This window comes from Hippocampus zosterae, chromosome 9 (genome assembly GCF_025434085.1).
Source record: "Hippocampus zosterae strain Florida chromosome 9, ASM2543408v3, whole genome shotgun sequence".
In the NCBI taxonomy this organism is placed as follows: Eukaryota; Metazoa; Chordata; class Actinopteri; order Syngnathiformes; family Syngnathidae; genus Hippocampus; species Hippocampus zosterae.
This window is the reverse complement of record NC_067459.1, coordinates 25,758,880-25,774,720: the sequence shown is the minus strand read 5'-3', so window position 1 is coordinate 25,774,720 and position 15,841 is coordinate 25,758,880. Positions and strand designations below refer to the sequence as shown.

General features: G+C 57.7%; 3 protein-coding genes across 4 annotated transcripts; 1 reads left to right on the top strand and 2 right to left on the bottom strand.

The window, feature by feature from the left end:
• Nucleotides 1–5,231: 5,231 nt before the first annotated feature.
• Nucleotides 5,232–7,016, bottom strand: mafbb (v-maf avian musculoaponeurotic fibrosarcoma oncogene homolog Bb). Its single transcript, XM_052076783.1, has one exon. It carries the CDS (start codon nucleotides 6,552–6,554, stop codon nucleotides 5,595–5,597), a length of 960 nt encoding a protein of 319 aa, XP_051932743.1. The 5' UTR covers nucleotides 6,555–7,016; the 3' UTR covers nucleotides 5,232–5,594.
• Nucleotides 7,017–7,494: 478 nt separating this feature from the next.
• adnpa (activity-dependent neuroprotector homeobox a) lies at nucleotides 7,495–11,433 on the top strand. Of its 2 annotated transcripts, XM_052076765.1 has the most exons (4): nucleotides 7,495–8,072; nucleotides 8,443–8,555; nucleotides 8,638–8,730; nucleotides 8,806–11,433. In XM_052076765.1, the coding sequence occupies exons 2-4, from the start codon at nucleotides 8,448–8,450 to the stop codon at nucleotides 11,014–11,016; spliced, it is 2,412 nt and encodes an 803-aa protein (XP_051932725.1). In that variant the 5' UTR covers nucleotides 7,495–8,072; nucleotides 8,443–8,447; the 3' UTR covers nucleotides 11,017–11,433. The 2 variants fall into 2 exon arrangements, with proteins under 2 accessions (XP_051932725.1, XP_051932724.1); XM_052076764.1 differs by lacking the exon at nucleotides 7,495–8,072 and having other exon boundaries at nucleotides 8,104–8,555.
• A 1,487-nt stretch (nucleotides 11,434–12,920) lies between these two features.
• gata1a (GATA binding protein 1a) lies at nucleotides 12,921–14,692 on the bottom strand. Its single transcript, XM_052076781.1, has 5 exons — nucleotides 14,458–14,692; nucleotides 13,847–14,314; nucleotides 13,571–13,716; nucleotides 13,378–13,503; nucleotides 12,921–13,296 (listed from the first exon to the last, which is right to left on the bottom strand). The coding sequence occupies exons 1-5, from the start codon at nucleotides 14,657–14,659 to the stop codon at nucleotides 13,021–13,023; spliced, it is 1,218 nt and encodes a 405-aa protein (XP_051932741.1). The 5' UTR covers nucleotides 14,660–14,692; the 3' UTR covers nucleotides 12,921–13,020.
• Nucleotides 14,693–15,841: the final 1,149 nt, after the last annotated feature.

The window sequence follows — 15,841 nt, the reverse complement described above, 5'->3', positions numbered from 1 at the left end:
ACGTCCGACGCCTTGACGATGCCGCCGATCTCCGACAGCCGACCCGGCGGGAGATGCGCTAATGAGCGAGCGGGATGACCAAAGAATAGCGATGACTAAGCCTCCGCTCACAGGAGCGCCTGAGCGCGACACAATCGGCATTTGCGGGGAGCCGCTTGCGCGTGGGCACAGCGTGTCCCGGGACAGTGCGCTACACTTGGCCGAGACAAGTCGTTTGACCGCAAAGTCACTCTGTGTTGCATTCATCACCTAATCTTTCCACCTACAAAAGAGAGAGGGGGGGGGGCTCCTTTGATTGTACTGCCCCGGACCGATCGGCGAGCAGTCCACATGATTAAATAGGAAGTCCGTGTTCCAACGAAAGAAAAGGAACATCAAGCGCTTGTTCCGGGGGGGGGGGGGGCGCGAAATCGCGCGGCAGGAAAACGCGACTGCCGGACGGCCGCGTTTCATTCAGTGCGGCCATTTGGGCTCGCGGCGCGCCCTCCCTGTCGGGCTCGCCGACTTTGCCTCAGGCAGGACGGGCCGCGTGAGCACACGGTGACCGTTGGCCGCGTCTACGACGGCGGCTCGCTATCTTTTTATTGATGGGCCTTCCATCGATTCGCCCATGGATCCGTTATCCATCCGTCCGTCTGGGCAGGCTTAAATGATTGAGCTATTAAGTCCAAAGGTTGGGGAGACACTCGCGGAAGGCGTGCGTACGTGCGTGCGTGCGCTCTTCTTGTGGGTGACTACCACCAGGGCAATCGCAATAACGCTCGGTATACCAAAAGCAAATGTGGAAAGTTGTGAATCCCTCATCTATGGCATTTTCCCCATAGTGAGGGCACCGCCATCAACTTACTCGCACGTGTACGTCATTCGTTCTATTTTGATCCGGAACGGCGCGCTCAGCTTTTTGCGGGAAGAACAAAGACCAGGCGGGCGGCCATCGTGCATATTCATGAATTCAGCGAGAGGACGATCGCCGCCCCGCCACGGCCAACTCTTTTTTGCCAAAGCGCAGCCACGCCTTTGGACGGGAAAAGCAGCCGACCGGCGGATGCGCGAAGGCCGCTCAAGCGGCGCTTGTGACTGCCGTTTGCCAACCGCTGATCAGTTCCACGTTTCATGAAAGCAGACGTAGAGATGAGGGAATCAGGAGGAGGAGGAGGAGGAATCGGAGGGCAGAGGCGAGCTGGAGTAGTAGCACGCTTGTGCTGCCGTCCCGATGACAGTGCAAATGGGCTCTTTCCCTCCACTGCAGCCTCTGGCGGAGGCGCTTTATTTGTGAAAGCTTCTTCCTTCTCGCTCTCGCCTCGGGATTTGAACTCCAAGCTCACACGCACGCAAAAAAAGAGAACACCCGTAGGACGGCGTTTCAAAGCATCCCGCCCCCCCTCCCTCCCCCGTCAGTCTGTGGATACGTGTCAGCAGCCGTCTAAAAGGTGCTGACAAGGCCGCCCGGCAGCCAAGCTCCCTCTGTGTGAACTTGGATGCGGCTCAAGGGTATTGCGAGGGAGCGCCGAGAAGGAAACAAATTGGCCCGCCGCCTTGTCTTGATTGTGTGACGACTTCTGCGGCTAATATGCTACGGTGGGGAGACCTGCTCCGTGGGGAAGGGGGGGGGGATTGTGAGAGAGAAAGGCTGGGGGAAGGGTCTCCCTTTGCAAGATCAGCACAAGTGCAATGGCATTGATTCCGCTCACTGCAGAGCGTCATGTGGAACCGTGCTGCTCACAACCCGCCGGAGACGACATTTGCATCCGCTTTTCCGTATCCTGCTCCATACCGTCCACTAGATATTACAGTAGGCGGAACCGTAGCACAAAACGCATCACACGCTAAAGTGTGACTCGCTACGCATCGCAAAGAAGGAGGTAGCAACAGCAAAGTCAACGTTTCTCTCATGTGAAGCTTTCCCACATTTCAAAGTAAAGAGCGAAACACGGTGGCAGCGCATGTGTGGAAATTGGCGACGTGAAGATGGGGTCGCACGAAACGCTAGCTCGTTAGCACGGAAGCTAACCGCAGATGTTAGCATGGAAGCCACCGCCAGAGACCAAGCGGCCGAACGTTAGCGAGCGCGAGGGAGCCTGCAAACTCGCTCGCCAGCCGACACGCCGCAAACAGCTAGCGTACAAGCGGCTAGCGACGAGACCCGACAAAATGCCACCCAAAGAGAAGCAAGATGCAAAGCGGGATGAGGACTTTCTGAGCCTCACTCAAGTCAACAAATCCCTCCAGCAACACAAAGAGCAAAAAGAGAACAATGGGAACATTTCAAAGGATTTGTCAAGACGAGAAGAGACTCAACAAACTCACGACGTGACAAGTTCAAAAAATAACAACCGGCATCAACGTTACGTTCGAGAATCGCGCGATAAGCCGTCAGCCGGCAAGTAAGGCGAGGCGTGCAAAGTGTGGGAAGTGTCGTCACGCCGCCCTCCCAAAGCTGAGACGGGCAAAGGACACAACCGGTTTACGCCCACCAGCGTGGCCCCTATCTGCGGGCCTGAGGACCGGCGCGGCCTCCCTTTCTCATGATCCGCCGCTGACGCAGATGGAGCGGGCAGATAGCGGCGCAGGACCGTGACCATCAAGATTGTGACGACGGGGCGCCGTAGGAATTGAATCAACAAATGTTTCCCAGGAAGAAATAGAAGATGGCGGAGCAAACCATCAAGACCCCGTTCCACAAGTTCCTTGTGCGTTCCAATAAAGATGATTCTGATTCTGATCAAAACGCCCGGCCCCAGCCCGCCCCCTCCCCACAGTGAAATTGATCCAGAACCCCCACTGCACGTGGAAGCCGACTTTTAATCACCTGAGCTTTGCTCGACCCAAACTAAGAGACGATTATCAGGCGGGGGGGGGGGGGGGGGGGGGGCGCGTCAATGACGGCGTTAACCTCCGCGACCGCGCGCTCATGGATGATTGTGGGCACAAACAGGAGGCCACCCGCCAGCTGCGTGACCCCCATAAAACGGGACGGGAAATCCGAACAGGGAAAGAAAGGGAAAGAGCTTGGCTTTCTTGGATAATCCCCCCCCCCCATGCCCCCACCCCCCAGCCCTCACTTATCCTTTAAAGTGTCAGTGGCACACTCATGAAGCCGAAAGATGCCAAATAGCAAATAGTGATTCAGCGGCGCGCTCTCCATTGTTGTTGTGCGGCGACGGGGAGGAAGCGCCCCGCTTGCGACTCGGCCCTTTGCTCTGGGCTCAAAGTGCGCCGTCCGTCACGCGACGGGACTTTGTCAAAGCGGCGGCCCGCGGAACGCGCTCGTCACAAACCGCGCCCGGAAGCCTCGCCGGGAAGCCGCCGACGAGATAAGCCCGCCGGCTTTATTGGCGTGGAGGAGCTACACATTAAACCGCATCACATGACTCGAGTCATGTGACGACACCAGTCATAGCCGCTATGACGCCGCTATCTAGCCATGAAAATGGCTCAGGATGGCGAGTCTGGCTTGCAAAGAATCCAGCCAAGCGCTCCAGGCTGCACCTTGGAAAGAACATCCGAATCCTCTGCCCGGGCCTAATTCGGGCCACGGCTCGCGCAGCCTTTTTGACATTTGTGTGACATTTGCGTGCGTGCGACGTGGAAGGCGCGTGATGGCGGCGTGATTCACGGCGTGATTCACGGGTGTCACAACCGCCCGCAAACGACTGGACATCCTGAGCGGAAACCGCGGCCGTCGCAGCTGCCTTTTCCTGCGACATCCGAGCCTTGCGCTCTCGCAAAGACTCGCTTGAGCGGCTCCTCGCACGGGAAGTGAAAGAGGAAGCCCCCCCGTCCGTCCAAATCTCTCCTCCGCGCCTCACGTGCCGCCGCGCTGGCAAAAGAAAAGCCAGCCGTCGCCATTGGGAGCAAACGGTTGAAATCTCAGGTCCGAAGGGGGGGGGGGGGTCGCGTTGGACTCTCCAATGCGGTTGCGGCCGGAGGGCCGCGGCGGCGCTCGTCGGCGTCCGTGTTCTGCTCTTGCAGAATTCAAGACGCCACCATGCTTCCTCTTTAAGCTGCTTCCTCATCGGCTTCCCCCCCCTCACCCCCCCACAATCATTCCCTTTCTCCAAAAAGACCCCGAGCGCCAACTCATCTCAGTGGCCTGCCCTGGGGCGCTCGGGGTCTTTTTGGAAAAGGGGGCCGGGCCCGTGTGACATTGGAGGCCAAAGAGCCAGCTCATCGTTTCTGCGAGGGCGGTGTCGCGCGGCCCCCTCCCCGCCAACGCCGGCGGGCCGCCGATGCTTTTACAAATCCCGCCGCCTCCATTGAAAGTGCGCCAGCCATTCCCTTTTCTTCCCACATTTGACGGGTGCGATTGGACCTGCCCAAGGGCGGCTCGGGATACGGACTCGATGCCAAAGCGGCGCAACCTCGGCGCAAGCTGAAAAAAGGAAAAACGGCAGCGTCGCAAAGGCCGGAATTCTTTTCTGTCAGGCGTCGGCCGGCCTTCTCCATCGCCCCGTTGAGTCGTGAGCGTCTTTTCCGCCATATGATCCGTTCCTTCGTCCCACAGCGGCAGGAAGGGGCCGCCGGAGCCAAAGCCTGTTTTCAAAGGGAAAAAGGGCTTTGGCTTGGGGGGAGGAAGGGGCGGCAGAGAAGGGTCAGGGGTCAAAGGTGAGAGAAAAGTGCCGTCCCGTCAGAAAAGATTCTGACGCAGCCCTTCAAGCGAGCCGGACGCTTAGTCCCCGAAGGCCGGCGCAAGACCGGTCGTCGTTTTGACGGCCGAAAGTCGCTCGTCATCACGTTGGCGGGCCTTCCCGCCGCGGGCGGCCGTTCCTCGCTTCCTCCTTCGCGGAATGCCATTTGTTTGTGCGAGGATTTCCACTGCGTTTTATCTGCGTCCCGCAGCCCCCGCCACTCCTGCGCTTTCGCGTGTCGGCGGCCCGCGGGAAGCGGCGCTCCTTGAAGGCTAAAGGTCATGCGGGGAGAGAAAGCACTTGTCCCTTTATTTTTAACAGCATTGGAAAAGGAAGAAAGCTTTCCACTCATTTGCTCGGAGCGACACGACGTAGCGGCGACTGGACACGAGTTGACGTGACGTTGTTCTCCATCTTTTTGTTCAGCTAACAAATGACCCATCCAAAAGGCAAAATTCCTTCCTCCTACGCCGGATGCATCTTGCGCGCATTTCAAGTCGACCGGGCATGTTGGTGAATGACTGCGGCCATTTGAAAATGATACGGCAAAGACATATCTTTGGGGGGGGGGCAGCAAAAGATACTCAAAGAGATGAAACGCGGTAGAAAAAAATCATCATCATTTTATTGATCCAGAGCATATGAAAAGACACGAAATCATTTTGCATAATTGGGTCTCCTTAAAAAAAAAAAAGAAAAAGTCAAGCAAGTCAATTTGACATCCGTCCAGCAGAATTAGCGCTGCCTCATTGGCGAGGCGCTAAGAAAAGAAACAAGTCCGAGCAAGAGCAAAATCAGGAAAAGTGTCCGGGGAATTGAATCAAGCCGCGGGAGTGATTTCAAGTGTGCGATTTCCAGCCCCCCCTCCCCCCCGTCCCGATGTGAGGATCCGCTCACACATGTCCCGCAAGCACGCTCGCTCGGGCTCGTCGATGGATCGGGCGCGATCGGTTTGAAAGGCAAGTTTCACATGAAATACTCTGGCGAGGAAGGGCTGTCGCTGGTGGAGCCGCTTTCGCGGTAGCCGCCGGCGCCGGCCAGTTTCTCGCATTTGACTTTGTAGGCGTCCCGCTCCCGCACCAGGCCGCTCAGTTGGCGCTGGAGCTGCTCGACCTGCGACGCCAGGCTGGTCTTCTCGTGCTCCAGGAGGTGTTTCTGCTGGACGCGCTTGTAGCGGCACGACTGCGCGTAGCCTCGGTTTTTCAGGGTCCGCCGCTTCTGCTTCAGGCGCGCCACTTCGTCCTTGCCGAGGCCCCGCAGCAGCCGGTTCAGCTCCCTCACCGACATGGACACCAGCTGGTCGTCAGAGAAGTGGCATTCGGCGTCGCTTCGCCGGTGCTGCGCGACGCCCACTTCCCCGGGAGACGGCGGGGGGGCGCCGCCCGCGTCCTCCTTGAAGAAGGGGTCCGGGCACTGGCCGCCCGGGAGCATTTCGGGGGGCGCTGCGACGAGCTGCGAGTAGTGGTGGCCGCTGTCGCCGAACCGGTGGTAGCCGTCGTACTCAAGCGGGAAGGGCGCCTGCTGCTGCTGCTGCTGCTGCTGCTGCTGGTGGTGAGCGTGAGGCGCGGGCGGGTGTCCCCGCTGCGTCGCGGCCCCGAGCAGGGCCTCCACAGCGTCCTCGGGGCTCAGCCCGAACGCTTGCGGGTACATCTGAGGCGGCGGGTAAGCCCCGTTGTCGGGGATCCAAAAGGGGTCGTCGCCGGCACCCAGGTTGGGCGACGAGGGCGCCGAGTTGCCGGGCGTGCTCCCGGGGGTGGAGCACAGCGAGTCCGCTCTGTGGAGCTGCTTGCACGGGCCGCTCAGGGAGCGCTCCATCGCCTGCATCGCCTCCCTCTTCACGCCCAACTTGCTCAAGTCCAAGTCGCCCACGAAATTCACGGGGGGCTGCTTCTGCGCTCCCAAATGCGAGTGCGCCTCGCCGCTCATCTCCGCCTTTCAGACGCCCTCTCGGCAAATGCTCGCGCCCTCCTTGGAATGCCGCTCGCCCGCTCCCCGCAAAGCCTTCATCCAAACGCGACCGCAGCACCGTCCCGCCGGCGACAAGTGAGCGAGCTGTGCGAAGTGCGAAAGGGGAGGTGGGCACGCTTCGCTCATAAAGCCGCACGCCATCCGCGTGACCGCCCCCCCCCCACCCCCGGACGACACCTCCGCGCCGCTCACCAATCACAAGGCGCGGGAGGACATTTGCATGAAAAGGCGAGAGAGAGTTACTCGTGACCGACGCGCGTCACGCACGCGGCCGTCCGCATCGCCCTTGCGGCTCGTCAGACTTCCGCCAACTTTTGGATTCGTAAAACATGCAATCGAATAACAAGATCCAAAGGAGCGGCCGCAAGAAACAACTTTTCAAACCGCGCGTCAGCGGTGTGTGACGTTCTGAGTAGAAGACCATCAAGAACTTCATTACCCAGAATGCCGCGGGAGTTAGGAGCGGAGAGTGCATGTTGAAGTCAAGAGACCTCTCTCTCCCTCCCTCGAGTTCTATCCGTCGCGCCTCGTCTCCTTTCTTATATTTTACGAGACAACACAGCGCCTACATTTCGCACAGGACGCGAAAGGTTCCCGGAAGGGAGCTCACCTGACACCAGCGGGCGGCGTTCGTCCGAGGCGAGCCAATGCTGACATCTGCCGCCCATTTGTTGGAGCGCGGGCGAACCGTCCATCCGGCCCTCCATTTTCCGATCCGCTTTTCTCCTCGCAAGGGTCGCGGGGCATGCCGGAGCCGATCCAGTAGGCGGGGGACACCCAGAACCGCTTGCCAATCGCAAATCGGTTGGCCAGGGCCTTGATTTTGACTGTAACTACGTCTGATAAATGCGCAATAACTTTTGCAAAAGTGATCAACTAAGATTTGAAGTGCTGTGTTGACCTACTTTGGACCACTGTGTGCGTGAATCAGAACATGTTGTTTGCACGGGAGGCAGACATACCGAATCTTGCTTGAAATGAGGATTGCTGAAGTTGCCACACAAAATGATAAGACAATAACCTAAAATAAAAATAAAATCATTTCCAATTAAGAAGTGAAATTCAACACTGGCTGTGGAGACAACTGCCTCTTCCGACCCCTTCCGCCCCCCTCTCCCTCCAATCGCCATTTTGGATTTGGAGTAGCTTTACTTTGGCGTGTTACCTTCCTCGGGCACGCGAGCGGCTTTCACTTGTCTCATGGGCGGCGCTGGCATAACCGTTGCGGACGACGTCAATTCGCAAAAGTCTGCATGACTCGCGTCCCTTTTGTCATCGCGTCCACCCTTCTTCCGTCGGCCCTCTGCGGAAATCCGAGCGGCGGCGATAGCTGCGAGCTACCTAGCTTGTGCGCTAGCCGCCGAACAGAGCATCGGCGCCGGCTTCTTGAACAGAGGAAGTAGCCGCGGGCCCGCCACCTTTGTCTTTCGTCGCTCACAGACGGCGCTTTCATCGGACGACCTGGCTCGTCACCCGGTGAGTACGATGCACCCGGAACGAAGCAAAAGCAACACCGCTCGCGTCCACGGGGACGCCGCAACGCTCCAAGAGGGCTAACCGAAGCGAGGGGAGCTAACACGACAGCTAACGTTAGCATCGCCATCATGGTCGGTGCGCAAAGTCGACCAAATCCTGGCGCTCACTCTCAACAATAGGTTCGGCCGAAGGTGGCCACCGGGTAGGTTGGCGTGCCGACGCGCGCGCCGGTTCTCTCCCGGTCCTTTGAAACCAACGCCTTTCGGGCCTCGGCGACAATCCCGCGGATAGCTTTTGATCAAATACCGGACGCGTTATTCTCCGGGATCTACGAGTTCAACCATGTGGACCTTGTCGATGTGTTCGTTAGGAGAGATGTATCAAATCCCCGTGAACGACTTGACAAAACTGAGGAAAGCCAGGAAAAGGGTGAAGATCGCACTTAAAGACATTGGGCTGGAGTACTGCAAGGAGGCGGCAAAGGTGAGTTGCGCTTTCGTTGGATTTCTCCCGCGCGAGTGCTTTCATTCTGACGGACTTGTTGTTTTCCTTGTTTTCTGTGCAGGAGTTTAAGGATTTTAATCCCGGCGAGAATGTTTTCAACGAGACGGCGTACACCGATATATGTGTCTGGCATCCGTCGTACTCCAAAACGCAGGTAACCCCCCCCCCCTTGTTGAACATTCCTCACCGCTCCCGTTGAAGTCCTCAATCATCTCCCCTTTCCGTCTAGAACTATCGGTCGAGGCCTTACTGCTGCAGAGAATGTCAGTTTTCATCGGCGACCTACGCGGGTTACAAGAATCACTTCCGCCACGCGCACAAGAGATTGATCCAGGACAAAGTTCTTCTCAACTGTTCTCACTGCACATTCGTCGGCAACAAGCGAACCTTGGAGATCCACGTGGGGGTGTTTCACAAGGACAAATTGGAGCAGGAGATATGCAGGATCAAACAGAGACAAGCGGCGGCCAACAAGTGCGGGCCGGGCGCGAGCAGGTCCTTGTACTTTTGCAAAAAGTGCACCTACCGCGACAGTCTCTACAATTCGGTGAGAAAGCACATCTACCGGGAGCACTTTAAGCACGTGGCGGCGCCGTACCTGCGCATGATTCCCAAGTCGTCGCTGCCCAACGGCGGCGCGTCTTTCAACGGCGACAACATCCTGTGTAAACGCTGCAAGTTCACCACCAAGACCTACGAGTCGCTGGTGCAGCACGTCATCGAATACCACGAGCGCGCCGGCGCGCAGGTCACCGCCGCCATTGGGCACGCCAACGTCACCGTTTCCAACTTGCCCAGCATGTCGCAGAAGTCGTCCATGATCCTCAACGGGGGGTCCTCGCCGGCGGTCGGCGCCAGAGCGCAGCCGGTCATCGGCTACTTGAAGCCCTCGGCCCCCGCGTTGAAAAGCTGGCCCTCGGGGGCGGGCGCGGCGGCGGTGGCGGCGGCTGCGGACGTCAACACTTCCCAGACGCAAAAGTGGAAGATCTGCACGGTGTGCAACGAGCTCTTTCCCGAGACCCTGTACAGTGCCCACTTTGAAAGCGCGCACAAGGCCAGGATCGTGTGGGCCATGGCCAAGTACATCATGAAGATCCACAACTTCACCAGCAAGTGTTTGCTGTGCAACCGCTACCTGCCCAGCGACACTCTGCTCAACCACCTGCTGGTGCACGGCATCACTTGTCCGCAGTGCCACTCGGCTTTCCACGGCGTGGAGAAGCTCCTGGAGCACGAGCGCCTGGCCCACCTCAAGGCTTTCGTGGGACCGCCCGGCTCGGCGCAGCTCACCTTCGATCTGGCCATCAAACAAAACGTCCAGCTTCACGTTCTCACCTTCAACATGAACGAGTCGGAGGGCAAGGACAAGGGCGGGGGCCCCCCGGGCAAGGCGCCGCCTTCCCTGGGCGCGCTCCCGGACGCGCCGGAGAGCGCGGCCGGGGACGCGGCCGACGGCGGCAGGGCGCCGTGCCCGCTGTGTTGCGCGCCGGTGAAAGAGGCGGCGCCCGACGCTCTGGCCCTCCACCTGAGGCAGCGACATCAGGTGCTGCGGACGATGCACCCCGTGGAGAAGAAGATGACCTACAAGTGCATCCATTGCCTGGGCGTCTACACCAGCAACATGGTGGCTTCCACCATCACGCTGCATCTGGTCCAGTGCAGAGCGGTGGGAAGGAAGCAAGCCGCCCTGGGCGCCAAGTCGCCCTCGGGCCCCGACTCGTCCGGGGCGCCGGCGGCCGCCTACGCCAAGAAGATCAAGCTGAGCGCCGAGGCGGCCGGCGGAAGGGAAGCCGATGGCAAAAACAACCGGCGGCAGACCTTCGAAGCGCGTCAAAAGTTCCTGCGCTCTTACTTCAATCGGCGGCCGTACCTCTCGCCCGCCGAAGAGAAGAAACTGTCGGCCAGCCTGTGGATGTGGAAGTCTCACATCTGCAAGCACTTTGCCGCCATGCAGAAGGAATGCAAAAGCCGATGCCAGAAGTCCAACGCGTCCGTGCTGCTGGGCTTTGACATGCAGGCCCTCCAGAAAGTCCGACACCGCGTCCGCTTTCAGGCCGCGCCGCGCGACCAAACGGCTCCGGCGGGGAGGCCCGGCCGACTCAAGGCCGGCATTCCCAACGTGGCCCGAAGCGCTCGCCGCGCGTCCTCCGCACCGAAGAACGCGTGCGCCGAGCCCATCCTCATCGACTCGGACAGCGAGCCGGAAATCGTCAAGACCAACGGCGACTTGCAGGGGAAGCCAACGCAAACGTCGGACGAGTCGCGAGCCGACTTGACGCCCGCGGCGGACCGGCGGCGAGGTGACGCGGCGGAGCGGCCGCCGCTCGACTCGACGGAGGCGGAAGAGAAGCCGCCGCCGGCAGACGAGGAGGCGGCCGACGCGCGCGAGTCTTTGAGCGCCGCTAAAAGATGTTTGCCGGATGAAAATACGAAGCCGTGATACTTTGTGCCTTGTTGGCGTCGTCCGAGGGATCTTTGCGTTGTCGCCCGATGAAACGCGCGGCCCTCCCAATGTGGTCATTGCTCTTCTTATATTTAATAAGAAATTTTTTTGTCTTCTGTTTTTGTTTGTTTTTTTTTCAATGGAGATTCCCACTTTTAGTTGGACAACGATGCAAAGAAACCTTGTTCCAGGGTTTCATTGTACTGGATCTACTTTATGTTCTTTATCCCCCCCCTCCACCCCCACCTTAGAACGTGTCCGCCGATAAACTAGACGTGGTCTCATTTCTCAGAGCTATATATATTTTTGATCGACGGTATTAAACCTGTATTGGATTGCCAATATTCATTTGGAAAATGTATAGCAATTGCTTATGTTACACATTTTCAATAAAACATTTCTAAATAAAGGAAAGCCGAGTCTGGAATTTCCATTGAGTCATAAAAATATTCGTCGATCGACATGAAAAAAGTGGCTGGCACGCTCAAAAGTCAAAAGTCACGCTTGTCACGCAACCGATTGGTGACGCTTCCTCCGATCCCTTTGCCTGAAGTGACTCGGAATGGCAGATGCGGAGAACAACATTGATTACTCCAATCAAATCCCTCTTAAGACGGCAACCCATGGTGCCATTTGACGGCCGTGACTGTATCATTTTCCTTTTGACTTCCCTGAACGTCATTGTGGACAACACTCGGAAGTCCGTCCCGTTCAAGGGCGCCACTTCCGCTTAGTGGCCGCTCGTCAAATTGCGTCAAAGCGTCAACTGGTTCGAATCGCGCGTGAACATTCAATATCTTGTCTAGACGGCGTCTCCGTTTAAATTGGCGCTTGAACATGATTTGAACATCGTTGTGTTCTGTTTTCATTGAAGTTGAACACGACGGCATCGGAATCGAGTACGTATGCAGCCTCTCAATTCGTCGAATGTCGGATACGTAACTGTCAATGACACGCACACCGCACCGCGCGCCATTCTTATCTTTCAGCAGCAGGGGTCAAGGCGAAGCATCCTGTATGTCAGTTAGGGCGCGGATCTGTGTGGGTGGGGGGGGGGAGCAAGGTTGCAGTGTCGTTTTTTTTCCTTTCCGCGGCGCTCGTGTCCCACTATCATGTTTCTGGCAATTGATCATGTCTATGTGATGTGTGTCTTGTTTTCACTGTAGCGGTTCCGTAAAGCGGGCCACGGTGTTCCCTTGGCTCGTTTGCATGCAGCACCAGGCGGTCGCGCTCGAGAGCGGCGTAGATCCTATTGAGCAGGCGACATAAAATGTGTCGCCTCGGTTACTCTGATTCCCACTCTGCCGTACTCTTGTATGGCGTTCCACAGGATTCAACTGTGAGCCCCTTGCTCTTTTCATTTTCTATGCTGCCCCTGGGTTCCGCCATAACAAAGAATATTTCCTTTCACTGTAAAGTGAAAGGAGTTCCAAGAACTCATGAACTTCTTTCAATTGACATCTTTCGTACGTCGTGTCATCATCCGCGCAGGCGCTAAAAGCTAACGCGCCATTTGTGGCGGTTTTAAGGACCAGATAGAGATCTGTTTTGAAAGGAGCCATCAAGTACATCGACTTTAGTACAGTCACACAGGATCTCTGTACCGTTATTTCCGGCCACTGGCAAAAACCAGATGGTGAGAGAGCGTTTGTGTCTTGCGCGCACAAAACACAAAAAGTGAGGAGCTGGAAAAGAAACATCTGGACTGTTGCAACGGTGATGCGCGCTCGCCACACTTTTCACCTTTGTGTGGATGCGTGTGATTGAATTTGCATAAAACGCTCCGCTTGCGTTCGGCAGTCAAAACTCAGCCACGCCGTTCAATGCCGCCGTTGTACGCAAAACGTCTGAGCAGAGTTCCGTGGACGAGAAAAAAAAAAAAAAAAAAAACAATCTGCCCGTGAAGCTCGACGCGTGAATTCACACATTTTATTGATCTGCCTGTCGTTCACATGTGGTGGGAAATTGCGCACACGCAAAAGTTGAGTGAAGTGAAAATGTTCAGACTAAAGTGGGCACCACGCCCGGGTTGCGGTGGTGCGGGTACGCCAAGGGAGCGGAGGCGCGCAGAGGCGACGGGCCCGCAATGAGATGCGGCGGCGCGTGGCCGTAAGTCAGGAGAGCGGCGCGGCCAAAGGCCAAAGGCCCGGCGGCCTCGTCGCCGGCCGAATGCGGCCCGGCGGCCTCGGACGACTTCTTGCTCTTCTTGTTCTTGTTGGACACTTTCCTGTTGCGGGTCTGAATGCTGTCCTTTTTCATGGTCGGGGGTCGGTTGACCTGCGAGGAGAAAGGTCGCCGTCAGCCGCCGCCGGCCTCTGAAGAGAGGAGCCGTTGCCCGCCCCCCCGCGCGCGACTCACGTTGTGGAGTTTAAAGTAGAGGCCGCAAGCGTTGCACACGGGCTCGCCGTTCGCGTTGCGCCTCCACAGCGTGGTGGTGGCGGTGTGACAGTTGGCGCACTGCGTGCCCTCCCGCTTGCTGACGATCTGAAAGACAAAGAAAAAGAGCCTTTTCTTTCTCTGACGCTGCAAAACGCGGCCCCGGAAGCCGTACCAGTCTCTTCTTGGGGCGGATCAGAGGTCTGTTCTGGCCGTTCATCTTATGGTAGAGTCCGCAGGCGTTACACAGGTAGTGGCCGGTTCCGTCGCGCCGCCACAGGGGGGTCGCCGTGGCTCCGCAGTTGACGCACTCTCTGGCCTCTGTTTCAACATAGTCCCGGCGTGAAGGCGGGAAATCCGGGAAATTCCGTTTCACGTCTGAGAGAGATTCCCGTGAGAATCCCTCGCTTCAAAAGAAAGTCCACCTTGACAATCAAAGTCTCGTCCTCACCTGGTGCGGCTATCCTCACGTTGTTGCCAAGTTTCGGGGAGTAGGCCGGGCCCATCCAGGGAACGGGGCCGCCGTAGTAGTCGGCCGCGGCGTAGTCCTGCGGGCAGGCCGCGTACGGGCCGTAAGGGCTCAGCGCGTGCGTCTGCGAGCGGGACGTCGGCGCGTACGTGCTCCCCAGCGCCGGGGTCAGATTGAAAAAAGGGCCGCAGGACGCGGGCGAGCCCCCCGGGGGGCTGGCGCGCTCGGCCTTGAGGGCCTCCTGAGGCCGAGGACTCTCCCGAAGCGGAGACGGGTGTCCGTCCCCGGTCGGGGGGAGAGAGGAGGAGACCCCCGAGTACAGAGAGGCGGGGAGGCCGCCGCTCCAGGCGCCGTCCGGAGGACTGTAGGGCGAGCCCAGAGAGTGACCGGGGGGGCCGTCCAGCAACTGGAGGTTGCTGAGGAGACTCGGCGAGGCCAACACCTGGCAAACTTTTGGACAGAGCGGGCGGAGGTCAGTTCAAAATCGGTATGGACAGGATGTACGGTACAGTATGTCTCGGGGGGGGGGCCCGATTCCGGAGGGAGCCTTTTTATCAAATGGTAAAAGGATCGACGGGCGGGCGAGCACTGACCGGAGCCGTTCCTGTAGGCGGCCGTTGTCGGACCGGGACTCGGGCCGGAGAAGAAGGACGACAGGTTGGCGTAGTCCGTGTCCTGGCTGCAGAAGAAGGCGTCGGCGTCGGCCCCCGAAGGCAGCGCGGCCGACTCCGGGGAGAAGGCCGCCAGAGGATCCGAGGCCAGCAGTGACGAAGACGCCCAGTGAGACTCGTCCATCCCGCCCGATGGCGCGCGCGTCACTGCAGGTGCTGGTCGAAAAGGCCCCACAGTCAGATCGCGCCTCTCGACTACCTCGACAACACGACTAGAAAATGAAGCGGCTGACGCAGCTTGTTCGTGACAACTCCAAAGCTTCGGGCACATTTCTTCTCTTTACAGAACTTGAAATGGATTTGACGTTCACTCGTTTCAAAAAGAAAAAGTTATTTGGGCATTTAAGGGTGATAGCATCAAGGAACCTCGAAAGGGGACACGTTGGCACAGGACGTTGGGTTGCCCACGACACGGCGATATCTGATGTACGCAGACTATAAAAATGCTGCGCGCTGGTGAGGAGAAGCGAAAACGGACGCGCGGACGGATGCCGAACGAGGCCGACGTCGGAGGTCATGACCTGACGGCCACTCACCCACCCAAAATAATAAAGGACACCTACCTTACCAGGTGGAAGTGTTCCAAGTCCAAGTGGGTCGCGGCGTCAAGCACAAAGCGTGTCCTGCCAAGTGGAGGGTTGCGCGACTTGACTGAAAAAAAAGAAAAAGCATCTCCGACCAGCAGCAGCAACGTGAAGGGCCCGCACTTGTGTGGGAGGGATTGAGGGGCAACTTTCAGAGAGATACACCCCCTCCCTCTCTCTCCCCCCCTCCCTCACCAAAAATGGATCCAGAAGACAAAAACAAAAAAAGGAAAACTACTACGGGCCTGATGTTTGCAATTAAACCTTTGGATGCAGATTTGTTCTTCTTATTTTTCTTATTTTTTTTCATGGTTGTATAAGCGCCAGAATTAAGAATCAAATAACTCTTGTACAGCATACTGAGGAAAGCCAAAAACATTTTTCCCAGATGATTGGAAGAAGCACTTGAATTTGGAGTCAGCCCATCCTCCATGAATCGTCTCCAGTTGCTCCAGAATGCTGCCGCTCGCCAACTCCGGTCTTCCTTCAGCGGCTCATTTCTTTTGAAGATTCTACGATTCCATTTCCAACCTTGAAATTTGCCTCCCGGTGCCGTCTTTCCTCTGAGCTCCCCGCCCGTTGCCTCAAGTCTGCAAGCTGGACGCTATCAGAGGTAGCGAGGAATAAGCGGCCTTTCAAAGCCGTCTTCAAACTCATTTCAATTCTCGACGTGAGTCAAGTCAAGGATATTTGTGGAGCACTTTCAAAGAGCCATCGCTGCA

Bases quoted from the DNA above. Each gene is read 5' to 3' on its own strand.
- mafbb (XM_052076783.1), bottom strand. From the start codon at position 6,554: ATGAGCGGCGAGGCGCACTCGCATTTGGGAGCGCAGAAGCAGCCCCCC.
- gata1a (XM_052076781.1), bottom strand. From the start codon at position 14,659: ATGGACGAGTCTCACTGGGCGTCTTCGTCACTGCTGGCCTCGGATCCT. The intron at 13,717-13,846 runs GTGAGGACGAGA...ATGTTGAAACAG, and splicing joins CGTGAGGATAGCCGCACCAG to AGGCCAGAGAGTGCGTCAAC. The intron at 13,504-13,570 runs GTACGGCTTCCG...TTTGTCTTTCAG, and splicing joins TCCGCCCCAAGAAGAGACTG to ATCGTCAGCAAGCGGGAGGG.
- adnpa (XM_052076764.1), top strand. From the start codon at position 8,415: ATGTGGACCTTGTCGATGTGTTCGTTAGGAGAGATGTATCAAATCCCC. The intron at 8,556-8,637 runs GTGAGTTGCGCT...TTTTCTGTGCAG, and splicing joins ACTGCAAGGAGGCGGCAAAG to GAGTTTAAGGATTTTAATCC. The intron at 8,731-8,805 runs GTAACCCCCCCC...CTTTCCGTCTAG, and splicing joins CGTCGTACTCCAAAACGCAG to AACTATCGGTCGAGGCCTTA.